The sequence below is a fragment of the Podarcis erhardii genome (assembly GCF_964252035.2).
Source record: "Podarcis erhardii genome assembly, chromosome: 2".
Classification (NCBI taxonomy): domain Eukaryota; kingdom Metazoa; phylum Chordata; class Lepidosauria; order Squamata; family Lacertidae; genus Podarcis; species Podarcis erhardii.
This window is the reverse complement of record NC_138498.1, coordinates 30,724,539-30,751,604: the sequence shown is the minus strand read 5'-3', so window position 1 is coordinate 30,751,604 and position 27,066 is coordinate 30,724,539. Positions and strand designations below refer to the sequence as shown.

Here is a 27,066-nt window from a genome sequence, read left to right as displayed (position 1 = left end):
ACAAAGTTCTCCATAGATTAAAATTAAACTGTGCTGGTATTCCTCCCCCACTAACGTTTACTGCAAAAAATATCTAGATTACACCTAATTGACACAGTTTCTGCGACCATAGAGAAGCTCAGCCAACGATGTATTTCAAGAGATAAATTATCTTCAGTTCATGCAGCGTGTCACTCTACACTTTTTCATTTGTCTTTGTCTCCTGTCGCTCGATATGCATGGCTCTTAAAGCCCCTAGTCCATGCACGACGGCCTGAAGCACAGAAATGGTTCGGACCATATTTCCATTTCCCCCTCCCGCTCCTCGCAAGTGGTATCATCCGAGAAGAAGGCGGGGCGGGGCAGGAGAGAGAGAGAGAAAGGGAAAGGAAGAGAGAGCGCTGGATGTGTTTAGCGTCGCCTAGCAACGGAGGAGGATGGAGCCGAGCGGCAGCCGGTGAGCGCTTAAGGGAGCGGGTTCAAGGCACTTGGGTTAGAGAGGGGGCAGGCACAGGGGTGCATTGTGATGAGGGGCAAGGGTGCCCCAGAAAAGGCTGCTGCCCTTCAGTGTATTGCATTAGTTAAGCCCCTTTAGTATCTCTCTTCTTGGGGGGGGGACAGCCCCCCCCACTTTTCCTTTTAAATAAAATAAAATAAAATAAAATGAGTTTCTGGTTGTAGATCTACATTGCTGTGCCCTCATTAACAGCACCCCCCAACCCGCCCCCATTCAGCTACTAAAATCTAGGGCTGTGACCGTATATCAAGAAAGCTTGAATTCAAGGGAGAATGGGCATATATGTGAATGGGAATTTCTGTTGTTAGTGGGTGAAGAAAAGGAGCCCCAGAAGACAGACCATTGCTCCCCCCCCCCGCCACTTCACTCCTTGTTTGCCCTACCCACCAGCTCCACCCTCCATTTCTCAATATTCCACCTCCCATTGCAAACAGTCAACAAATACCCCATTCCACTCAACTGACCAAAAGGCGCTTTGTTGGGACATCCCTGACGCTGATGCCCTTTACTTTTCTCCTCAGCCCCCCCCCCCCCATTACCAGCTTCTAGGATCTCCCAGTGGAAGACAGGAGTGCCTGGTCCATGGGGTCACAAAGAGTCAGACATGACTAAACGACTAAACAACAACAACAAGGATCTCCCAAACCTCTACTCTGCCCCCCTCCCGCCAGCTGCAATCCTATGTGTGCTTACTTAGTCCCAGTGAATTTATTTCTGAGTTGACATGCATTGGGATGAACTGCATGGCCCTCATTTCCCCATGCCTGATATCCATTTCAAACATTACTTTGTGTAACTCGTCCTCCCATCTGGTCTTTGCTCAAGGAGGACCAAGAGCCTCTCCCTATGCACAAGCCCAGATACTTTCTAGTTGTTGTCATCAGCTTTGTAGTCCCCTTACTTCATATTTCCTCACACTATGTATCTCAGTTCTCTTCCTAGGGTTTCAAGACCATTTTCACCACTGTTTATGTAATCACTAAAAGCTCAGTTCCTCACAACTTCCAGCCTCTCAAACAACTGCATTTTGTATCTTTCTCTTCTCAAATGTTGGGCTGTTGTTATCCTTATTTATTTCCATCAATTTATTGTAATCCAGCGCTCCCAATTTCCCTTCCCTATTTTAGCACCACCTGCTCCTGTGAACCCAGAATCTCCATTCATCCACTTCCTATTTAGACTGTTTCAGCACACATGCATTATTAAAAAAAACATAGCTCTCACCTTTCAACTTGTTGTCTGTTCTAGTCAACCAAGCAGCACATTTGCATCTGAAACTTACTGCTAAAGTGATCATTAGAACTTGCAGTAATAAGAAGCAAAGAATCTTGTGGAAGCTGTATCACCTCCCACACAGAACTCTTTCTTCTCTTTAGATTGTCATTCACATTGTGTGTGTGTCTAATTGTTTTTTAATGTCCGCCTCTTTTCTTATTTTTATCTGTAAGCTGCTTTGAGTCTTGTCAGGAAAAAAGGTGGAGTATGAACAACAAACAAACAACCCTATAAAAAACTTGTTTGGACTGAAGTCCTACTGAACTCAACTTCTGAGTAGGCAAGCAAGGATTGTACAGTTAGACCTAGTACAGTGTATATCTGTAGCACTAAGATATCAAATTGGGTTTGATACAAAGGCAAATTACTACTGTTGTCATTCTGTATTAGTGCCCTGCCTTGCAAACCGGCCTGAATATAAAATTCACCAAAATCTAAACTGCTTTTTCAACATATGATTGTAATGTTATTAAAATAATTTATTTTCTCTAAAAAATTTTAAAAAGTGCTGAATCGGAGCATGGAGAAATTGCAGAAGATGAGAAAAAAGAGCTGCTTGCAAAAAATGAAGAGGTAATATAAATGCAAGGATTTTGATATGCTGGAGGATTAAAGTTATATATAGAAATTGAACCACAGTTTTAAAGGCACAATTTCACTTGAACTGCACACGTTTGAACTGAGGAACTCACTAGCACTGGTTTGATTATTGCAATATGTATATTTGTATTAATTTACAAGGCCCTTAAGAACTTGAGTCCAGGGTACCTTAAGGATCTTTATATCCCAACCCATTAACTGAGGGTGGATTCTCTGTTTGTGGTGCCCCATGACTCAGATCCATGGCTCATGTTCACCAGGAGCCATGCATTCAGTATTATGTGTCAGACTATGTGGAACTGTTTCTCAGCTGAGAGCAACAGGTACCCTCCCTGTTGAACTTTGGATGCTTGTCATAGACCTTTCTATTCCAGCAGGCATTTTAAGTATGTCGTTTTATGCTTATTTGTGAATTTATGTTTTTTTTTTACCTGTGGTTTTTGTTCGTTTTAAACACCATATTAAGTGACTGAAGAGTTGTTTCATTGATTGTTCTGTAAATTGCTTTGTGCCCATCTATGATGAAAAGTGGTCTATAAATATTGGAAATAAAAACAAATAAATAGAATGCTATTTTCCTCTATGTGTATGTTTCACACACTTACCCTTTTCTTTGTGTTGAATAGATTGAGCAGCTGCAAGATACAAGTGGCCAAAATCAAGATGATGGGGTGACCACAGAGGTAGGTATTCATGATTCTTCAGTAGGAAAACAATCCAGTTAATTTAAATGGTTTGAGAAGAGCAAAGCTGCTTCCTTTTTGTGGTATTCAGTAGTCATATTATTTTGATTCTTTTCTGGCACTATCAGTGCTTTGCTGTTGCTCTTGCAGTAGCAGCTTACATGATGAGGTTGAGCAGCAGAGCTCCCCTACTGCCACCAGCATCCTTGCAGCTTACCTGGATGGGGCAGGGTGGCTGTGAATTTGGGGCTGCACAGGTACAATGGTGGGAGCACTGGGTTGGCCCTGCTGACATCCCCATGTAGCCTTGACTTTGCTACCACCCTAACCTATCCTAGCCCCATCCAGGCAGGTGGCACCAGTGTTTGGAGGGCTGCTCCACCTCCCCCCACAGGTTGCTACTGCACTCTTGTCTCCAGTCCAGTAGATATTATAACATAGTTCCAGTTTTCACTTTTAAAAAAAGAATCTAAATCTAAACTTTTGCTGAAAATAAACATTACACAGTCATTGCCAAAGGCTGTGCTACAAATCAGTGAAGAGAAATACAGATCTAACTTGTTTTCTAACTGTCTTTAGACTTTGGATTCTCAAATTATCACACTCAAATCTAAAGGACGGTTAAGCACGTCCTTTAACATTTGGCTGAATCAAGACATGCTTCCGTGCTTTCTAGAGGATGAAACGTGAACTATCTTCATATTATTTTCTAGTGTTCAGGTAGTGTTGATTCATTCTAATTTTTGCAGCCAGGAGAAAATAATCCCATGGAGGAAGGGGCAGAAGGTGCTTCTGGAGCAGTCATGGAGGAAGGGGCGGAAGGTGCTCCTGCAGTGGCCACAGAAGAAGGGGCAGAAGGTGCTCCTGCAGTGGCTACAGAGGAAGGGGCAGAAGGTGCTCCTGCAGCAGCCACAGAGGAAGGGGCAGGAGGTGTTCTTGCGGCGATCACAGAAGAAGGGGCAGAAGGTGCTCCTGCAGTGGCTACAGAAGAAGGGGCAGAAGGTGCTCCTGCAGTGGCTACAGAAGAAGGGGCAGAAGGTGCTCCTGCAGTGGCTACAGAAGAAGGGGCAGAAGGTGCTCCTGCAGTGGCTACAGAAGAAGGGGCAGAAGGTGCTCCTGCAGTGGCTACAGAAGAAGGGGCAGAAGGTAGTCCTGCAGTGGCTACAGAGGAAGGGGCAAAAGGTGCTCCTATGGAAATCTTGGAAGAGATACTCTCAAGAGTGATGAGTGAGCCCGGCACACCAATGCCAGGTCTTCCTGAGAGTGGCACCCCCTCCTTTCTGCAGGTGAGTGTGACACTGAATGTGGCACAAAGGAGCTTTTTATTCTGCTAAACCACACTAGAGGAAGACAGGAGAGTTCTAAAGCCCTAGGCTCAAGCTGGCTTATTCCCATAGTCTTGTGTTATATCTGATTTAGGCCATTCTGTTGTATATACAATGTCAGGTCTCTGTCAAGAAGTAGTCCTGTTGAAAATGTGGTTGAGTCTAAATGAATAAAATGTGAGAAGGAGGAGCGGGTGGAAGTGGATAATTTTGAGGGGGAAACTGATTAAATCCATGATTAATTTTTACAATTATTTTACCACAGCCAAATCCTGCTCAGCAATTCACAGGAAGTGACCTGTCAGCCTCCTCCAGCTTTATCTTACAATCTCAGTGCTGTAGCACTCAGCTTTGAGATGGGGAAATAAAATCCCTCTGCCTGCTTAGTATAGCATGACAGCACCAAGATTGGGGGGAAAGTCCTCTGCCTGCTGCTTAGAGAAGAGGTGTTTCCTCACTACCCATCTCAACACTAGGGGGAGATGGGTTTTTAGAGCCCCTCATCCTGACTTAGGGGAGAAAGGCTGAGTGCTCTATGTGTGTCTGTGTGTGATGGGGAGTGGGGAGAGAGAGACGGAATATGAGCTGTACTCTCCCAAGGTTGCACTAGCAAGATGTTTCCAGCCTTTACTTTGCAATCACACGAGGTAGATTTATTTTTTTTTTAAATGCAGACTCTCATAGTATGTCAACAAGCGTCTGCATCTGTCTGCTATCCAGCCCAGTTATAGTATTTAAACTGCTTCCTTGGGTCTTTGTGTGGTAGCTTCATTCGTATTTTGCTACAGTGGATGCTCGAGTTGCGAACATGATCCATGCGGGGGGCACGTTCGCAACCTGCAGAGTTCGCAATCCGCGACCCACGTGTCTGCGCACGTGTGGGTCACGATCCAGCGCTTCTGCACATGCGCAAAGCACAATTCAGTGATTCTGCGCATGCGCAAGCACTGAAACCCGGAAGTAACCTGTTCTGGCACTTCTGGGTTCAGCGCAGTGCGCAACCCGAAATCACACAACCCAAAGTCTCTGTAACCCGAGGTATGACTGTATTATCAATTCAAGTCTTTCTAAGCATCAACACCCTTTTCGGCAGCTCCCTTCTAATAGTAGCCTTTATTTCAGGAAGGGTTTGACACATTCAGCCTGCCTTCCAGATTGCCCAGTGGGCAAGTGCTGTCTCCTCTATCTTCAGGGACCAGCAGCCTGAGATTGGATACGCCATTGGGACGACGTGTGTTTTCAGGTATCAGTCGCCATCCTATTGATGAGGACTTTGCTTGCCGCTGAAACATGTTTTGAATCCAATTGGTGACGGAGAAACCTTTCATTTGAAATGTTTGATGCCAATACTAAGTCGACTTCTGTATTTTCCACTCTGGTTTTCCGCCTGATTGTTCTCATTATAGCACTGCCATAGTCATTTGAACATGCTGCGGGTATCCAAAGGATCTGGATAATAAAAACAAGGATTTTTAAAATCGATTAATGGAGATGACATTAAATAGATTGGATGGAAGAGAATTTTGTAGAACCGAGATTGGATAATGGCAATAACAACACCATTTATTTATAGTACTTGTATACTACTTCTCAGGCCACACCACTCAAAACAACTTACATAAAGTTATAGAAACAACAATCAATCTATAGGAAGTTAAATAGAATCAAAATAGGATAGCAGAACAGAAAGAGAACTAAAAGCCAGATAAAATAGCACAAAAATGTCAGTAAATGAATGGAACTGGGGGAATATCCTTAATAATGTGCTGCCCAGCAGTATCAGGTGAGAGGTGCTGGTTTAGTTTAGTGGTTTTTCATTGCAGTTCAGTTCAATTTATACCCTGCTTTTCCATGAAGCACTGTGCCCCAAGAAGGTCACAGTAAACCTTCCATGTGATCAAGAAGTCTTCACTACCTTGCATTTTCTGTTGCTAATGCTACTCATCTCTTCTCCAAATATAGGTGCCTCTAAGACAGTCATCTTCCCTGACTCTAGTGAGGCTGTTTTTCAGCCTTTGTCTCTGCAACCCAGTATGCTTGGGCCCATGGAAGAGCAGGAAGCGTTGGATTTTGCTGAGGGTGACCTTGGTAGCGAAGAGGCAGAGGAAGAAGCTGAGCTTGTTGTGTTGGACCCAGAGCATGTAAGAAAAGACCAAAGCTTAAGAGAGCTGTCATGTCGGCAGCTGGATGAAAGCAGAAAGTCAGATATTAAAAGATATTGATGAAATTTGTGATATTTAAATACAAAGCGGCTGACTCTTTTGAGCAGATCTTCTCACACAAAGATCAATCAGGGTTGCAAGTTATAACAATGCCCCCCACCCCCAGTTCTAATATCCCCCCCACTTGCTTTCTCTCCCTTGTTGCTCCAAGTTTTTTCATGAATATATTCAATCCACCAGCCTCCCAATTTTCACACAAGATCCCTTACTCTCAATGACTTCCTTTCTCATTTGCGTTCTATAATTACAAATCCCCACCTTGACCCCAGTTTCCCTTCCTTCCTTGACCCAGTCTCAGCTGTGCCTCTGCTTCCTCCCCTTTTGCCTTCCATTTCCCCCTCGCCTTCCTTGCTCACCAAACCATTCGGTCAGCAAACAAAATTGCCCTAAAGCTTTTTGTTTGGGCATCATTCTCCTCCATTAATTCTGTTGTTTTACATGAGATAAATGCCTGGGGCATTTCTTGAATGCTGGTCTGTAGGTGTGTCCTAAAGTGGAAAGTTGGAAAGGAGGGTGGATGCCCAGCATGGACCTTTGGTAAAGCTATATGTGATCTTCTTCTCTTTAAAATTTCATCATGAAATCAGGTTGTCCCCACATTTTGTACTGAAATGTACCCAAGACAGCCAGAGCAGAAATTGTAGCAGTCGTTGAAGACAAATGTCGACCCCTTGGATGATATATTAACTTGCTCTTGCTTCTTTCTATAGCCCTTGATGAAAAGATTCCAAACTGCTCTCAAGAACTACCTCAATAAACAGATAGGAAAGCTGACTGAAGAGTTTCGGGAACTGGTACAGTATCTTTGCTTCGAATTTCTGTCTCTTCTTTTTTGTCCATCCACACTGGAGTGTGCATGGTCACTTTGTCCCTCCCCTGATTGCAGACAGCAGGTGTAAGGACTGCAAAGACCGAGAGGGAAGAACTCGGCGTGATCTTGTATGGGGTCCAGCAGCAGTTGGCCCAACTGCAGATGGTACTGGAGAAGAACCACAATCACCATTCCCAGATTGCCATGGCACGCCGGCAGTTAGAGGAAGAGTTGCAAGACCTCAGGGGCATGTATAAGAAGACATGCCAGGGCACTGAGAGTGAACGTAAAAAAGGTGACCTTCTTTGCTGCTAGGTTGTCCCTCACCCTTTTCGTATTGTGAGATTAAACCTATCACATGCTTACTTTGTAAGCTTTAGCTCCAGTAATCAGGGGCTATGAATATTTCAACAACCTAACTAGTTTTGCCTCCTTCTATCAGACTCCTGAATTATATATAGTATGATTGTTGGATCAACTGCATGTAGACATAGTTGGTGGTCAGTAGAATCACAGGTTGAATTTTCTTCCATTGTGTTTACAGTTGCTCTAGTCATTGGTGTAAACAAGAGGCCAATGTAAAAAGTGATATTACAGAGAGTATGTGTATTCTGTACTGCAAAGTCAGAAGCTGATACTGGACATAAAATTCATCATTCTGAGAATCCCAACTTCCATTTTCAGTTTTCATTCTAACTTTATAACTATGATTTATTTTTTAAAAACACATACATACAACAGAAGCCAAAGAGTGATAAGCAGCACTAAAAGCAACCTTTTAAATAGGCCTTTTTAAATAGGAGGAATGGATTGCTCCAGATTGCCTCTTTTTCCACTGACTTATGTGGAATTTGTTGTCACCTACAGCTATCAGATGAGTTGATGAATACAAAGCTGGGGCTAAGGGTTGGCTTTACGTAATGCTCCTGGTTCTTTTCTTCTGGCTAGAGAAGGAGACTAAAAGATGCAAAACAAGATTAATGCATGTGATTAATTTGCATGATTTACTGAGGCCACAGTATTCCAGTTTTGGGGTGGAAGAAAATGTTTCCTTGGTAGGAAATCTGGATATTTTTAGTATCATATACACATGCCTCTAGATCAGGAATCACTAACCTTCAGGGGGCCATAGGCACATCTGGAAATCAGAGAAACTGTCATGTGCATCCACCCACACTCTGCAACCAAGCACACACACCACAACCTGTTCTTATTTCAGGCCTAATTTCAGAAGTGAAAGGGACCCCGGTAGGTGTCAGAGAAGGTTTGCCCATGGGTGCTATATTGGCAACTCCTGCTCTAGAGATATGATCAAGTAGATCCCAGTTAGGCAGCCTGTGAGTTGCAGGCCTGACATCCTTTCACTTTAGAGAAAGCCATCTAGTTTACATGGTTTGTTGCTTTCCCCTTACTATGCTCTTAACCACAGTTTTGGCACAGGCTATGGAAATATATATATATGTGTATTCCTTCCGGTTTTCTTAGTTTCAGCCATGCAGACAGAAATGGAAAGTCTCTCCCTGCGCCTGTTCTACATGCAGAACATGGATCAAGACGTTCGCGATGATATTGCTGTGATGAAGAGAACGGTGAAGAAGGCTGAAATGGAGAGGATGCGAGCAGAGGTGGAAAAGAAAAAACAGGTACCTAGCGGTTGATCCTCTCTAACGCCTATCCATGAATGTAATTTGCTTGATGTATCCTGCCAAAGCTAATCTCCTATTGGCCCCTTTGTCTCTTCCCATCTGCCACAATGACCCCTTTCCTGGAACAGCTTTCCTTCCACTTGCAACTCCACATAAACAGGATGATAAAGAATCCTAGGGTGGTAGAGTGGGTTGCAGACTCCAACTGGACAGTATCATTTTTTAACGCTCCCAGAAAGTTCCCAGCAAATCCGCTCCACTTCCCAGTGGGGAGGAGTTGCGGTGGACCACATGGCCACCCACTCCCCACCGGGGATGGAGGACTCTGTCCCCCGTTGCCTGGGGGATCCCGGCCACGTCAGAGCCTGGCCAGCCAACCCGCTGGCCGGGGGGGGGGGCGTGGCCAGGGCTGTTTAAAAGGAGGAGCGAGCCGGAGGACTTCCTCTTTGGCTCACTTCCTCACTGTGGTGTGGCCATCACCTGCCCCTTCATGCTTAAGGGTATTCCGTTAAAGGAATCGGGGGTGTTGATCTAGTCTGAAGCCCGGCTGGGGGGCTAAGGCCTTGACACGACCCCGACGGGAACACCAGGGGGAGCTTGAGTAGGTTCGCATTGACAGGGCTCCCCCTACCTGTGGCTTACCCTTACTGGGACTTCCTGCACAATGGGCAGGAGTCAGATATAGTCAGGTCCAATCAATGCCTAAGCCAATACCGCTCACATTCTGTCATTTCAATAAAGTTGTGGCCAAAATTTGCCCAATAACATAAACCTAATATCTGTGTCCTTGTGTGAGTTATTCCCAACAAGGGGGTGGCTGCAGGGTCTCGACACGCAAATAGGAAATTAGCAAATTGGGCCCATTTCTTTTTCCGAGAGTGCAGAGAGAGAGCAGAGACAAAGCTGCAGCCACTAACCTGGAATTGTCTATTTCACAGGACCTTCACGTGGACCGCCTCGTGACGAGGGTCGATGAGCTGCAGGAGCAGATTGCTCTGTATGAAGCCCAACATATGGCCCAGGCTGAAGACACCAAAATCACGCGACAAGAAGTGGGAGAGGTAGTGTCTTTCTGTGGCTAAGATATTTTCATGAAGGGGGAACTTTCCAACCAGTCTCCAAAAGGGACATGCACACATTGCATTGGTGAACTTAACCAGCCCGCCTTTCAAACAAAATGTTTTATTAGATTAAACCTATTGTTTTATTTACCTTTTTTGTTTTATGTAACTCTTTGCTGAAGTATGAAATTGCTCAAGGCTACAGTCCTGTTGCGAGTCCCATTGAACTCATGGGAGATTACTCTTGAGGAGACACACACAGGACTGCACTGTTTAAGCTCCTCTGGCAGAGCCAGTGATTCCCACATTGATCAAGTGCTACTGAAGGGCCCTCTGTCTGACGGGGACAGAAGTGGGGCAAGGCAGCAGCAAAGTCAAGGCAGCTCCAGGTTGGCAGCAGTGGCATCCTGCAGGTAAATGCACACCTGCAGGATTGCCACCACCAACCTGAAGCACCCCCCTCACCCAAGAGGGTGCCTTTGCTTCTTTGCACACACACCCTGATGTAAATTACGTAAATTATATACCAATTATATACCGATATTTTGACTGATTTAATGCATTTATACCCTACCTTTCCCTTATAATGTTTAAAACATGTATGTATCCGTGTGGAAGTGTTTGATACATAGACAGATACTGTTCATTAACTCATAATTCTCTGGGGCAAACTACAGGTTACAATCCATGTAAAGGAAGACCTTTTAGCCCCATTTTTAAAAGAATCGATCCACAGTTTAGGGCAAGTTAAGAACTCATCTCCTCAGCAACAATCATTCAAGAAAGATCAAATTCCTTGAGTTATGAATAAATCATTTGGTGTTCCTTGTGGGTTTTCTTTATTGCACAAAATGGACCTCTTTTATGTATAGTGTTTTGAGATGGTATTGACCACTTTATTATGGCTTATTAAAATTGTGTATGTTATCTTCTTCTGTCTATATTATGAAGATAACTCAAGGTGTATAAACTGGATGATTAAAAGAACAGTTTTGGGAGGAAGAATTACAGTTTTGAGTGGAAGAATTACAGGGCAGGAGATTGGAGGCACTTAGCCTTTCCCATACCAGATGTTGTGTGTAATGTGTCATTTGCCTCTCAGTCTCCTCCAGATAGCACTAGTCAGCACTGCAATTTAGGGTTCCATAGACCTTTTTAAGTCCTCCAAATTTTTCATACAAGTTTCCGATTTCCAACTTGTTTTTTGTGCGCTCAGTTTTCAGTTCAGCTTCTTCTGACGTGAAGAAAAAAAAGAACCAAGGAGATGAGAGTTAAGGGTCAGAATTTATAACATTGGTATTGGGCTGCGTAGAAAAGGAGGAGGTGGTGATTAGCAGAAATAGGATTTGATTCCCATTTGTCTGTGCAGTGTTGTAGTATTTCACCACAGTGTCTTTGCAGGCAAGTATAGAAATACAAGCTATTCACCTGGAGAAAAAGCAGCTTCTGCATCAATGGACTGTCAGTTTGACTGCAATGAAGCGCCGTGATGAGGCCTACGCTGCTATGCAGGAAGCTCTAAGGTAACCGCAGTGAAGAAGCAGAGATTCTTTGGGTGGATATTATTTCTAAAACAACAGCACTTGGCTATTGTTGCTTTTGGGTTACATGGAGATCACCATAATCCCCAATGGCACTCAGAACTTACCTAGAATGGCAACTATTCCAAAAGGAAATGTTCATTCTTGCTTTATCTCTTTGCTCAAATGTGTGCCAGTCACTAAAAACTGTGAAAGTATTTCCCTGGTCTGTAAACAGATACCCACGTTTTGCCTCTCCGTCTGATCTTCTTGGAGATCTGCTGACAAGAGAGTTGTTGGCAGCTGTCTGCTTTCCTCTTAATCTCTGCCTAAGGGGGGGAAAGAGAATTTTTTTTATCCTCCTGTTCCTACCTTAACATTTTATGTTTGGATCCAGCTCTGTCTTGAAACTTCATGCATCTAGGCTGGGCAGTTAGTTACTTGGTTCCTTTCTTTATCTAGGATCTGGACCTTACCAAAGCTGAAAAATTATCCAGCTTCTCTAACATGCTAAGAGAAGTACAGTGTGAGACATTGGTTTCTCACGGATACATTAAGTGGGAGCCAATGGCATGCTTCATACGTTTACTGCAATTTGCAACTTTTGTATCTAAATAGCTTCTGAGTTTGTAGTTTTTGAGGATTTGTGACATTTTTGCAGCTGATTTCCACATGGTGGTTATTATTAGTGATAATAATGACTTTTTGGAGTGGACGGGAGGAGGAATCACATTTCCTAGCAATAATGCACTGCAGTTTGCTGCTGATAGGTTAGGAAAACCATCTGAATGAGGGGCAGCCAGCAGGGTACCCTCCAGATGTTAGAATCATAGGATGGTTGGAAGGGACCAGGAGGATCATCATTGCAGGAATCTTTTTGCCCAACGTGGGGCTCAAACCCATACCCCCATGCTCTTGTTGGAAAGGTCAATACTTAAAAGTAAGGAAGACAGGTGACCACTGAGATTGAATGAGCCATTGCAATCCTCTCTTATTTCTCTCACAGTTCATTTGGCAGCAGGCACTGATGTCACTATTTACCCTTGGATATTTCTTTTTCTGCTCCTGCAGAGATTCCAGGCACAAGCTGAAGTCTCTAGAGATTGAGATTGAAGTTTACAAGAAGTCCATCATCAAGGAGGAGGAAAGGAATGAGCTGTTGGCTGCTATCTTGAACCGGTCAGAGAATGATGCCAACACAAGCAGGAAGCTGATAGCCCAGAGCGTGGCCAAACAGGATGCCATGAAAGTGGAATTTGGGACCTACACTCGTACCCTTCAAGAAACAGAGCAAGCCCTCAATCGGGCCAATGTGGTGAGATCATGGGGCCAGGCATTGCTACCTGATTTACACCAGTAAGTCACAAAAACCTATGCTCTGTTCACAATCGTGTGTGTGTATTTAACATGGCCATATCTTTCCTTTCCAGGATCGAGCTGCTCGCACAAATGAATTGGTTCTCATTCGCCGAGAGCTAGAGAAAGGTTCACAAAACAAGCAAGAACTGGAGAACGAGATTGTGGGCAAGCTGCAAGATCAGCTGATGTCCAACAAAGCAGCGAAATACTTTTTGCAGCTGGGCATCAGGCTGCAGAACAGACTGATGGCTTTGGTATGTACAGCACTGAAGGTTGCATGGAGAGCACAGGGTTTCCTCCCCCTTTTTTATATTCGCAATGCTTTCAAACTGAAGAATATTTTACAATAAATCTCCCCTTGCCAAATAAAGATAAAAAAATGTGTTCTTAAGCATAGTATTTCCACATTTGTTTTATTTTATGGAGACCCAGGAAGAATGAACCAGCAGTGTTAGACCTATTTTTAAAAAATCCTTCTCAGGTTCAGTTCTGGATGCCTGCTGTGCATTTGAACCATCAGACCACAAGGACCCAGTGTTACAAGAAAATGGTGCCAAACTTCAAGCACACCTCTTTCCTTTCTTAATGAAGGACGGAGATGTGCAGATTTTCTGTGATTACGCTTTTTAAAATATTACTCATAAAGCGCACTTATAGGCGTAATAAGTGTTTATTATGCAGTGAAAACTATCCCATCTGCAATTCACCTCCAACTGATGGCATGTTTAGCTGACGTTCAAGGCAATCTAACTAATGAGGCTGCAGATAAAGGATGATTCATGCAAAGAGAACACAACAGGAATAACATTGCTGCCTTCTTGTGTGACAGTTCTTGCACAACCTAGTTATGGAGGCAGATATAAACTGTGTAAGAATTTATTCCTCTTAAGAACTGGTCTGGGTCCAGTAACCAAGAATCATTGGCAAATGGTGCAAAGCTGGACTTGGAGATTCATGAACAGCCTGTATTGGGAATGTGTCAGGAACCTTAGTTCAGTATGATACTGTTTCTTTAGCATAAACATTCCCTAGTTTAGCTCTCACATTTCTTACAGTTAAACCCCACCAGAAGCTATAATACAAGTAAATGGGTGTGTGGTGGGGAGAGGAGAAGGCATGATGTTTGAATCTAATCTTTTTGGTTCTTGCATTTTGAGTTGTGTTGCCATAGGCCTGTTTTTCTAGCTTATTCCATCTGTGCATTTTAAACTAAAGCTAATTGCTAAATCTTCCATTTTAAAAAAGCCACACCCAGTATTCTGATCATGGCAGAGAGATACACACCTCTGTAGTTTCTATGCAATGAAAGAAACTTTGCAAATGCTGCAGCTTCTGTTAGGACCTGATGAAGCTTTAAGAAACTGTGTGCATGTTAGTTGCTGGAGTTGTTTATGAGGAGAGCATTTTAGATGATAGTCCATAGTTCCCACAACCTACCTTCCAACTGCTAGTGGCTGCTTAGCTCTACAATGTCCGTCTTTGACGGCCCTGGGTAGAGAAGACCTCAGGTTGGGTCCAGCTGCAGTTAGGGCCTGGTGGAATGCTGAAAAGCTAGTGCGGTAGTAAATAGTAGTAAGTAATACACATTTCAATGAAAAAATACCTGCAGGTATTGATCCATCTTTTGTCATTTACTCTTGGCAATAGTGGTTCATTTGTGAAATAAATTACTAGGGTTTGGAAAATTCAAAAGCTTCCCTTGAGTTTCTATTAAATGGCAATAGAAGTTTCAAGCCTTTTCCTAAGATATAAAATGTTATCCTCTAACTTCTGCCATCAAAGCATCTCAATTGTACTTAATTCACATTTGCCTGAACTTTTAATACTGATTAGGTATGGCTAGGAATTGTAACTGTTTTGGCCAACTGTCTTTCCTTCTGTTTTATGTACACTTGATTAATAATTTTGCTTGTTATCTGTTGCTGGAGATTTTTTATTAGTGTAGACTCCTTCATATTTGAAAGTCACTGCTGTGCTTCTGTAAAAAAAATATAACAGCATATGTTTTATAAGTAAGTAAAATATTGGCTACTGCAGTGCATTAAGAAAAAAGGTCTAGCACACACTCCCAAACAATTGAGAAGACATCAGTGAGAGTAGTAGACAGGGTTATACCCAGTACTGTGCATGAGCAGAATGGGATTCTACTTGTACAGTGGGACTTTGTCTCCCTCTCCTCTCTGCTGAAGTCCCTTGCATCCTGAACATTTGCTCCAGAATACTGGGGGACCTTGTGGAATTGATTTTGGAGGGATGTGGAGTTTTGCAGCAGGAAGGAGAGGAAGGTCAAATCCCATTGTGCAAGTGGAAATCCACCTGTGCCCTGTTGGGAGTCTGCCCAGTGAAGGATGCTGTTTGTGCAAGCACCTGAGCTCATTTGGCAACTGATGGTAATGAGACTCACAGGCTGATTCATGCTAAGCAGCAGACCAGCACTGAAATCTATCATCCTTTAGCCAACTTACTCTAGAACTAGACTTTCTATGTCAGTATCAGAGGCTTGCTGATAATATTGAATCAATTTCCCCTTCCTTTTCTGCCCTTGCTTACCTATAGGATATGGTGATTGCTAATGCAGAAAATGACATGGCCCAAACTGCGCTGGATCTAACAAACACCCAATGCAAGCTGAATATGCTTGAAAAGAAACTCTCTGAAGTGGACAAGGAAATGGACTATTTGAACGAACAAATCAACCATAGTGAGATTGAAATTGCGAAGCGAATCCTCCTGATTGGGCGCAAGCAGGGGCTCATCAACCTGTACAACAAGAAATTGGAAATGATCTTATCTCAGCTGGGGGTATGTGCCTTATGACTTTCACAATTTGAAATCTGAGCCTCCTCACTGGAAAATGACATCTCATTTCTGGCATTAGGATTCAAAAGTATTGACTGCCATTCACTCCAAGATTTATTTATATATTTTTTTTGAAATTAATTTTTATTCAAATTTCCAATAACCAATCCATTTATAATTAAACATCCAATTTAACTTATACATTCTTTTTGACTTCCATCAGCCTATCTGACAATTTTCATATTTATCACAACTTCTCACATTTCATACATTTATGTTGCACTTTGACAATCCCTATTTTATCTTCTCTTTTAAGCGACATTCCAATTTATTTTTTCACAGAGCTTCTTGAAATCCAACAAGCGTTATTTCCTGATCACACACAGTTTTCATATACTCTGTAAATTTGTTCCAGTCCTCGGTGAATCTCTGATCGCGTTGGTTTCGAATTTTCCCAGTTAATTTGTCCATTTCTCCATACTCCATCAGTTTCATTCTCCATTCTTCCCTCGTTGGCATTTCTTCCTGTTTCCACCTTTGGGCCAACAAAATTCTGGCTGCTGTTACTGCATATCTAAATAACTTCACATCTTTCTTTTCAACATGATTCCCTACTATACCAAGTAAAAATGCTTCTTGTTTCTTTACAAAAGTATATCTCAACATTTTTTTCATCTCATTATAAATCATTTCCCAAAAGCATTTCACTTTCTTACATTCCCACCACATGTGATAAAATGTCCCTTCTTTCTCTTGACACTTCCAACATTTATTACTAACTTTAAACATCTTTCCACACTCCAAGATTTATTAGGTTGTTATGTCTTCAGCCACTCTTTGTACTGCACCACAGGCCACTCTTTAAAGTAGCAGGGATTGTAAAAGCGGTTTGGGGATTAGTGAGGACTTCCAATGGGGAAATGGTATGAGAATAAAACTCCAGCGCATAAGGGGACCTGTTATACCCTTAAACTAAGCCAACATATCTAATAAGAAAAATCTAGAGGAGCTACTTCTTCGTTAATACTGTAACAGCATAAAACATATGGTATGTGATTTTTTTTTTATCAGTCTTGTCTGCTGATCAGAATGTGCAGAAGTTTCCAGTGCCCTCTCTCACAGTGATAATGAGAGGCTGAATCTAAAGCATACATTGCTCTGAAGTGAGAAAGGTATTAGCTCTGCACATCCAGTAATTCTAGATCCACTGCATGCAGCTGGTGAACTAGCTTGCTGTCCTCATGCCACAGGAAAACCCGTTTTTCTCCATGGTGCCATGGGATTCTTTAGCTCAGTACAAAGAGCCTCTTTATAAGCACCCAAGGACTTGTGATGCTTGAGGGGATATGGTGCCTATTATGCATTTTCTGTACGTCTCTGTACCGCAACATGGACTGCAGTTGAGAAGTTTCAAAATCTTTTCCCCAATCTGTGGCATAGTGGACTGCTGCTCTAGATATGCAAATCCAAAGGTCTGCTCAAAGATCAGAGCTAGTTATGCAAAATCTCTGGATTCTGATCTTTGCCATTTCAAAATACGACACGATACGATACGATAATCTTTATTGTCATTGTCCCATACAGAACAACGAAATTGAAAAATCTACATAAAACATTCCAAACCCAACAAGCCTGCTATCCCAGCTATCCCAACCTGGTTAGCCCCCTAAAAACTCTGATACCCCATTTTTAAATACAATATACTCCCATAATGTTATTATTAATATTACAATAATAATTTATAATATCCAAACTTTCTTCCAAGGACCTCAAGACAGTACACATGGAGTTTGCCCCGACCCCAATAATTTTATTCTCACAACAGCCCTGTGAAGTAGGCTAGGCTGAGATGTAATGAATGGTCTATGGTCACCCAGTGTGTTTCGTGGCTGAGTGGGAATTTGAATCCAGGTCTTTCCTGTCCTAGTCTATCACTTTAATAATACGTGTCATTGTGCTATTACTTTGTGTTTTGTATATAGGTTCTCAAAGCACAGAACGTGGGTAATGAAAAATTTAGAACGAGAAATTGCTTAAGTGGGTAAACCACCTGGTCATCTAAGGTCCCACCATCCTTGTTGTTATGCATGCATTGTTATTTTTCATGGCCTAGAATTGAGCAATGTGGGTTAGTGAATTGCCCCTCTAATAAACACTAACATTAATAATAAGGTAGTGATGACATGTAGATAATCCTGTACAAGTTCCTTGCATTGTTGAGGCCCCTTTTTCATGTGACATTAACCACAAGACATTTAGCAGGCTGATCAGAAAACTATGTAAGTGGAATTATGGAGCACTGCATAAAAATGTTTTCCTTTCCCCCCCTGTTCTTCTCAAATTGCTGAGAATGTTTGTTTTCATTGATCAGACAGCATTAATTTATTCCTCTGGATGGGATGAAGGAGGCACCTACCAATTGTTGTGTGAAGCTACCTCTCTGTCCGCCTGAGAGAGGCAAGGAACCTCTTAGCCAGCTCTTACAGTTATCTATCTCCCACCTGCTGGTCACTCCTCAGTTTAGTTCCTCCCTTACCCCAACCAAGATCTTCCTTAGTATTTGATTGTTCTGTTTTGCTGTTCCTTGTGCCCCTATAGCACCTATGTCTGCATTAAGCATTTCAGTTCAGAGTAAAACATGAGAAACATCTGCACATGTGGGACTCTGGATGTTGCTCACTCTCTGCTGAAAAGTTTGAAAGCAGAGACAGCATCAAACAGTGTATGTATCCAGGGATGTGGGTGGCGCTCTGGTCTAAACCACTGAGCCTCTTGGGCTTGCTGATCAGAAAGTCGGCGGTTCAAAACCCTGCAACGGGGTGAGCTCCCCATTGCTCCGTCCCAACTTCGGCCAACCTAGCAGTTCAAAAGCATACCAGTGCAAGTAGATAAATAGGTACCACTGCAGAGGAAAGGTAAACGGCGTTTCCGTGTGCTCTGGCTTCCATCACCGTGCCCTGTTGTGCCAGAAGCAGTTTAGTCATGCTGGCCACAGGACCCAAAAAGCTTTCTGCGGACAAACGCCGGCTCGCTCGGCCTGAAAAGCGAGATGAGCACCACACCCCATATTCGCCTTTGACTGGACTTAACCGTCCAGGGGTCCTTTACCTTTTATCTTACCTATATTCCTATTTTTATTTCAGTACTGTGCTCCTCATATCTATTTTGCTCCCAAGTAATGGATGTTTGGCATACTAAAACAATTGAACGTTGCAACTGGAGTAAATAAAATAAATTTGACTTGGGGCGAATGGGAATAATTCATTTGGCTCCCAGAATTTGACATTTTCAGCACAGATTCAGCACTCCCAGATGCTGTTCGCAACTCATTATTTGAGCTGATACGGTCTCAGAAAAAGATTCTGTGCACTTAGAACCATTAGCCGCCAAGTCATATGTTTCCAACATTGCTGTGATATGTATAAGCAGCTGAAGTGGCATGTTAGCCCTGCAAAAGCAATGTGCCGCAACCCCCCCCCAAACATTCATGTGATCCTGATTCCAGGGACAAGAGTTGGGGCCGCTGGAAATTGAAATCAAGAAGCTCTCCAAACAGATTGAGGACAATGATATGGAGGTGGTGAAGCTACAGAAACACTGGCTGAACAGCCAGAGGGAATTAGTGAAGCTTACAGAGGTGCGGGAACAGCAGCTGGCATCCTTGGATATGTTAAAGAAAGAAATCACAATTAAGGAGCAAAAGAAAGTTCGCATAGAGAGTAAGTACAGGTCCTCCTCTTAAGGAGTTGTTAATAAGATCTTTCCCCACAGCTTTGACTGGATGGTTTTGAAGTCTGTTTAAAGTGGGATAATCCTGTTTGTGATTGCTAGTCAGTGATTGCCAAAGGCAGAACTAATGGGGGGAAAGGTAGAGAGACACATCACTCTCTTTCAGTGGCATCAGTGAAGACCTCTTCAAGCACCTGCAAATGTGAGATAGTCATTTAGGTGACTGGCTAGCTACCCTAGGGTCTCATAGCATTTGGTAATTGCATACTTTTCCAGGAAGGTCACGTGTTGCTCGAATTACCGTATTTTTCGCTCTATAAGACGGACTTTCCCCTCCTAAAAAGTAAGGGGAAATGTGTGTGTGTGTTATGGAGTGAATGCAGGCTGTGCAGCTACCCCAGAAGTCAGAACAGCAAGAGGGATTGCTGCTTTCACTGCACAGCGATCCCTCTTGCTGTTCTGACTTCGCTTTGCTGGAGAGGCACTGCACAGAGAGGGAGAGCTGCGCAGCACCCCTTCAGTGAAGTGGGAGGAGAAGCGGAGCTCCTTCCATTTCTCCTCCCGTTTTGCTGAAAATGCTCTGCGCAGAGAGAGAGAGAATTTTTTTTTTCTTGTTCTCCCCCTCTAAAACTAGGTGTGTCTTATAGAACGAAAGAAAGGTACTTTTTTTACTTAGATCGCTTTGAGTGATTTGTTGTCAAACTCTCACATAACTGCTGCTGCCAAATCTCCCCCCCCCCAAAAAAAAAAATGTACTTCACAGCAATCTGTAATCAATCCCATGAAGTCAGAAGATTCTTCTGAATGCAGAATTGTGTTTTTGAGCCCATCAGGTTTGAATTTCCTTTCTGAGAGAATTTGGGATTCTCAGATGGCAGAAATTCACAGGGGACTTTTAAAGGACATTTTGCCCTTAAAACTCTATTACCAACCTTTCAGCTACCAAGAAAGGGACTTTTAAAGTTATAGACTCTCATGTTCCTGCTGGCCATAGTAAACAAGCAGTTCACTGGCCATAGTGAACAAGACATATAAAGGGATATAAAGGTGCCGATAAAATCACTGGTATCACAGTGCATCACAGATTTAGCAACATCAACAGGTTTCTATATTTGGGCAGCAATATTTATGGCATATTTCATAAAGTTTATGCACACACATGTTCTCCATGGCATTTTCACCAGTGGACTATAATTACACACCCCATATTTTAGAACATTGTTATCTCTCCACTGTTCCCCTGCAGATGAAATCCAGCAGGAGAAAAATGAGATGAAGGATACTGAGCGTCACATGAAGAACATGGCTAACGACTTGGTGAAACTGCATCTATTGATCAATAAGAACAACGAGAATTCTGAAGGGTTGCAACAAGGCAATACTATCATGGAGAATGAGTTTGTGCGCGCTCTCAAGGTATTGCCTGTCTTCTTGATGCGTTTCCTCATACATTGTCTGAGATGCTCTTGCTCTGTTTTGCTGAACCTATAGAAAGGGGCAACTCTTGAGAAGTAGCCTGAATGACTTTTGTGGGAGTGGTGGAGCAATATAAATTGTACAGTGTACCTAAGAATTAAATTGGGGGAAAGGGGGCTCAAATGCACATTTAGTCAGGGACTTATTTGCCTGGCACACACAAATAAATAAAGCTATCCTTTTTATTGGCCCAGTTTATTCCCGAGTGGATAAAAGGCATAAACAATGTCTCTCTGGCTCTAGGTAGCAGAGAGAGAATCAATTGAGATGCAAGAGAAGCTGGACCGACTTCAAGAAGAGAAAGAGAGGCTCCTCAACAGCCTACTCGAGGCAGAGTGAGTCCTTTTGTGTAATATGGAACTTGAACGCTTATGCAGTACAGCTGGTAAAATATACATGCTTCCTTATGGTTGCATTTCCTCTCTTTCGGAAGGACCAGTCACAGAATAGCCACAAGTACCGGAAATCAGATTTCCTTTTCTCACAGCCTCAGAGCTGAACAGACAGCAGCTTTCATGCCTGGAATAATTGGTTTGTTCACCACAATTGCTACTGTGCTGTCCAGGGTCTTCTAGATGATTTCTTTTTTAAAGCAACAATTCTACTCTTCTCAGTATTTTTGTGAGATCCACATATCCACCTGTAGCACTTATGTTGTGAGTTCACGTTACACAGACAATAGTAATTTAGTTGCCTGGAAAATGCAATCTCTCCTACCAGCATCTCTCTGCACCCAACTTACCCCAAAAGCATGCCTGTTGTGATAGTGAGTTTTGTACGGTGTGCAGTTTGATTGAGGCTCCAGGCTCCTCTTGGCTAGTGAGATCAGTAGTATAACTCTGTGACCTTTTTGTAACTAATATATATTACCTTGGAAACAGATACAGATCAGAGCCAAAGTAACTGCTTTAGTGCTCTGTATAAAACCTTTCCACCCCCCTCACCTTTTCTCCTTTTAGATGTCAGATGATGCAATGGGAGAAGAAAATACAGCTGGCCAAAGAGATGCGTGCAGCAGTGGATTCAGAGACCGGGCAGGGTGAGATCCAAGCCATGAAGTCAGAGATCCACAGGATGCAGGTGACATAGAAAGGGTTGGGTAGACAAATCTGCTCATCACCTAGCCTGGCAAAAGCATCAGAAACCTCAGCAAACTGGTGGAAGCCTAGTCTAAGGCACTAAGGCAGAGAGTATTTCAGCCTAAACAACATTACCTCCTGCCTACACAGTAGACTTCTGGTGATCCTTTCCTGTTCTGCTGATGTATCTATTATGATGGAAGACAATGTAGGAAGGAAAGTTGCACATATATAATATATATGTGGGGGCCTGGTGACTTTTTGTGCCAGACAGATCCAAAACTTGTAACGAGGATAACCAGTTTCTGGCAGGAGAAACACAGATCCTGCAGTTGGGATAATTGATAAGCAGATCAATGGGGTTTTCTTTCCAGTGTGTTTAATGAATTTCATTCTAGCTGTCAACCTTGCCTTTTTCTAAGGACTGGCAGGAAACAGATAGCCCTTGGATAACAGAGGCACTGCGATCCACTGCATTTCATATTGGAGTGTTGTTCCCTAGCTCCTATCTCATGGCATTCTGCAGCCAATAGCTGAGATTCTTTGAAAACTGTAACCATTCTAAAGCCTTTTGCCGAATGCACAAATCAACACTGTGCTCCAGTTCCTTGGGCTTTGGGGGAAATTCTGTGCTTTAAGTGTATGGTGTGTATGCAGCCTACATTGTACAAACCTTAGGACTGTTGATGCTCATGTGTTCGCTGTGCCCTGTCTGATAGCTAAAATACAAGGCATAGAAGAGTGGCATCTGCCTCATGTGTGACTTTGAGGTGTATCCAGTAGGTTTGCCTCTCTCTCTCTTGCATTGTAGGTAAGGTACCAGCAGCTGATGAAGCAACAGGAGAAGCTCATGCGAGATATGGAGGCAGCGGTTGCCCGCCGAGAGTCCATTGTGATTCGTGGAGAGGCGCAGAAGAAAATGAGTAGCAAAGTGTTCACCAAGGGCGATTTCCATTACAAGAAGCTGGAGCTAAAGAAAAAGATCAAAGAGACCCAGAAGGTCAGGAAATAAAGACAGATGGCAATAGCTCAGTAAGGCCATGTAGAAGGGATATTCCAATCACTTTTTTTTTTTTTTGCTTTATAGGCTACTAGGAAACTGCTCAAAAGTATATTAAAAAAATCAGACTCTTATCTGACCAGCTCATTTTTGTACAGTGTGTCTCCAAAATAGCAAAAAGAGCTGGTGCAGTTTCCACCTTATCCTGGGTCCTTTTCCTAGTTATTTAGTGTTCTATTTCCAGACTTCCTAGCATAGAAGTTAGTGTCTTATTAAAGAGGTCCCAGCCTTCTAATGTTCCTTGGACATTAGACAAACATCTCAAAACATCCCTCTGCATGGCTGCTACCATGGCCTGCCATTGCTCTAGTGGGCCCCTGAACATAATATGAGATAATGTTGGGCTCCTGTTCGTGAGGAATTAGGCTTAGGTAGGAACAGCAACTCTACAAAGAAGCAGCCAGGATCTTCCCAAATCCAAAAGACTTGAGATGGAGCATCTTCAGCCCACTTGCAAAGGATAGCAGCACTAGCTAGTCTTACCTGATCACATTCTCCCATCTCTGCCCACGTTAAAAGCTGCAGCTCTTAAAAACAGTAGGAAGATGGTATTATATAGCTTAATAATAGTCTCAGCTGTAGACTCTAACATATACTGTACATATACTGAATCTCACAGATTGCTTATAAGTGTCTTATATCAGCACTTCAAATGTTGTATAAACTTTGCCTTGTTCCTGCCTTTCACAAATAATTAACCTTCTGAAATGAAATGCTAGACAGAACAGGAAACGTCAATTTTTACTAAGTTGATATAAAGAGAGCAGAATAGAAAATAGCAAGACCCTCAAGTTTGCCTGCCCTACAAGTGCAGAATCTTGGAACAAAATCTAATTTAACAACCTTCCTGGTCCACAGCAGGCAGTTTGAAATATACATTTATTCCACACTAGGATCTCCTAGCAAGGGTTGCTTTCCTGTAATCAGCTGGAAGTTGAACTGAAACACCACACAGTATAAAACTGTATTATCCACCAGTGCCCATGACAAATATCTTTCTTTAGTGTATACTCAGATGTAAATCCTGTTCAGCAAAAACAAACAAACAAACAAACAAACCCCTCCTGCAGCTTTAATTAGAAACTCCCCCTTGTGCTTCTGCCTTCTTATTGCTTCCTGTTCAGTATGGCAGCAGCATTACCGATGAGTAGCTTCTAAACCCTTAATCAGCTCTTAATCAGTTCCAGGATGCATCATCTTTTTTCTCAATAAAAACTGAGTGAACAGAGGATGGCAAAACAACTAGTATGAAAGCGAACAGAGACTGCTAAATGCCTTCCTGAAGTTGCCAGCTCCAAGCCCAAAAAGGACCTATCTAGAAAGAAAATATTAGAGCCTTTTATTCTGCAGTTCAAAGAACCTTTTCAAAATATGGTTTAAAATGCAATGAACTAGAACAGCAACACAATTGGACAGATCCCATTAAGAGACTGTCAATAGAAGGTCCCCCAGATTCCTGCTGGCCAGATGGCAGTTAGGAACACCTGCGTCTTCATTGCTTTTGTATGCTAAGGGAAGGAAGAGCTTGAAATATGAGACATTTCCTCCATTCCATGTTTATGTGTGCCATTACCTATTAAGCATGGCATGAGATTTTACTCTGCTGCAAGACGTATGGATTCTCATCAGCTATCCTGTCTGCACCCATGTATCAAAGCTTCTTGTGACAGTGTACATGCATTTTCCTACGTTAGAATAGCCACCGTTTAATAAAAATGTAATGCATGATTCTACCCCAAGATAGTCTCTTACAAGACTATCTGGCATGTGGGTTGGCACTGAAAGGCATAGAGTGTTTCCCCCTCTGCTTCTCTCCCTTTAGAATGCTGAGGAGTGCAACAAAACCATCTCTGAACTTGAGAATTCCCAGGTGAGCCTTGCTACTTCACTTCAGGAGAAGCAGAACAACATCTCCCTCTTGAACATGGAATTTAATAAGCTTGAGACAGAGGTGGATCATCTGCAGGAGAAGAAACGGCAGGTGAGCAGAACAGGGCTTCTCTGTAGCACATTTTCCAGCTTCTTCTGGAAAGTTTGCTGACCCCTGACTTATAGTGTACAAAGTGCATTTTCCTTTACTCTTACAACAACCTATGGGTTAGCTTAGGCTAACACACACTCCAAGTCCATCTTTGAGCTACATGACTGGCCAGGGATTTGAAGCAGGGCTTATTGCATTTAAACCCAACATTCTGTCCACGAAAATACATTAGCCCTGTGCAGGTATAATAATGCAAGCATTCACTTTTGGAACTCCCTTGCAGTGCCCACCATGTTGTTTCACTGTCCCCTGCACTTGGGGACCTTGTCTATTAAAGACTAGGTCTCTGATCGTCAGAAGGAACAGATCTTTGGGAAGCAGTTCTTCCCATCCTCAAGCACCCATTCACTGTTGCCTTGCCTGTAGACTTTTGTTTCTTATAACGTATTTGATGTTGCTTTTCTAAGAACCTTGCAGATATTGTGGCCAACCAGGGGCGCCTGAAGCACCTGCGGTCAGTGAAGGAAGGACGCTACCACCCAGTTTGCCGCGCTGAGTTAATGGTCCGCATCGAAAGGCAGAAGCTGGAGGAGCGACTTCACAGCGTTCACGTCATCCTCCATCAAATCGGGCAGGAGCATCCTCAGCACAAGCCGGCATTGAAGTTGCTCATCCAAAGCCTAAACCATAGGCTGGGTACCCCAACAGTATAGTAGCAGGGGGCGGGGAAAACGAAGACTGAAACTTTTACATATTGGATATTTCACAAATAAAAATGTTTTTGAGAATGATTTGGAACAATTGTTGCTCATCATTTAGTGGATAGTTAAACATGAAAGAGCAAAGATGGTCAATGTGGCAATGAAGCATGCCACATGGTCAATGTGGCAATAGAAGCATGTCAGTCTTGAATTCTTTAATTTTTGCTCTTTCTTTTCTTTCCGTTCTGGAACAGCAGGCTGTTAAGGATCAGTTTACTGTCCGTAGACTTAGGTTACTGAGGACAGAAAATCTGTCATTAATCTATGGCATAGGCAGCTAGTGTGGTCCCCTCTTAGTGCTGATGGATTCCAAACTCCTACGAGCCCCAGCCAGCATGGGCAATAGGGATGAGGCGAGTTGGAATCCAGCAGCAGCTGAAGGCCCACAGGTTCCTGATCTATGTTCTAAATCCTTAATATACTAAAGGAGAGTTGCAGAATTTGGGTCCCATAATTTTTCTGCTGATCAGGATACTTAAAATGGACTACCATCAGGCTGCAAAGATAGCAAGTCACACTATAAAAAGTTTTCTTCCTCATTTTTAATACACAGGTATTTATATTTGTTTTGCTTCCCTTGGTTGAGTTTATTTTTCCCCTATATTGTATCCTAAGAGGGTATTTAGGTTTGGGGAAGCTAAACAGACTGTGCTGCTTCTTTTATAAAAACAATTTAAAGGAACGGATCATGCTATCCAGGGCCCTATTTACTCATCTCCAGATTATCTTCTCTACAGTGTTCCAACTTAAAACAGAACACCAGAACTGAAAGCATTTTCCCACTTATACCCAATTGTAGAGCGGCTTATCAAAACCCACTTCCAAAAATTATCTGATTGCAGGTGTGGTAGGGAATGTGCTAGAACAATGTCTTGCCTCAGCAAGAGAGCCAATAAACAAGCTTAATCCAAATGATACTGAGGCACTGTTAGTCGGTACCGGTAGTTCCCTAGACCAGATAGATTAGGAGGTAGCCTCCTCTGAGAGAGATTACCCTTCCTCTGAAGGAACAGGTGCATAGTTTAGGGGATACTAGTGGACTGAGGCCCAAGTGGTGCAGGGTGTCTTCTACCAACTTTAATACTATAGGCCAACTAAGGCCCAGGGGCCAGATTCAGCCCAATCGCCTTCTAAATCCAGCCCGCGGACCATCAGGGAATCAGCATGTTTTTACATGAGTAGA

At 42.9% G+C, this 27,066-nt stretch overlaps 1 protein-coding gene across 2 annotated transcripts; it reads left to right on the top strand.

Annotated features, from left to right (window-relative positions):
* Positions 1-251: 251 nt before the first annotated feature.
* CCDC40 (coiled-coil domain 40 molecular ruler complex subunit) lies at positions 252-25,913 on the top strand. 2 transcript variants are annotated; one of them, XM_081849528.1, is made up of 22 exons: positions 252-436; positions 2,278-2,344; positions 2,998-3,054; positions 3,804-3,876; positions 3,913-4,340; positions 5,502-5,622; positions 6,342-6,520; positions 7,312-7,395; positions 7,488-7,707; positions 8,898-9,055; positions 9,997-10,119; positions 11,521-11,642; positions 12,711-12,954; positions 13,070-13,252; positions 15,555-15,800; positions 19,303-19,516; positions 20,773-20,942; positions 21,246-21,337; positions 21,962-22,082; positions 22,893-23,081; positions 24,964-25,122; positions 25,590-25,913. In XM_081849528.1, the coding sequence occupies exons 1-22, from the start codon at positions 417-419 to the stop codon at positions 25,833-25,835; spliced, it is 3,516 nt and encodes a 1,171-aa protein (XP_081705654.1). In that variant the 5' UTR covers positions 252-416; the 3' UTR covers positions 25,836-25,913. The 2 variants fall into 2 exon arrangements, with proteins under 2 accessions (XP_081705654.1, XP_081705653.1); XM_081849527.1 differs by having other exon boundaries at positions 253-436; positions 3,804-4,340.
* The last annotated feature ends 1,153 nt before the right edge of the window (positions 25,914-27,066 follow it).

What these genes read in the sequence shown, in the direction of transcription:
- CCDC40 (XM_081849527.1), top strand. Translation starts at nt 417, where the DNA reads ATGGAGCCGAGCGGCAGCCG. An exon ending in ATGATGGGGTGACCACAGAG is followed by an intron (nt 3,055 to 3,803) that starts GTAGGTATTCAT and finishes TAATTTTTGCAG; the next exon opens with CCAGGAGAAAATAATCCCAT. An exon ending in CTGAAGAGTTTCGGGAACTG is followed by an intron (nt 7,396 to 7,487) that starts GTACAGTATCTT and finishes CCCTGATTGCAG; the next exon opens with ACAGCAGGTGTAAGGACTGC.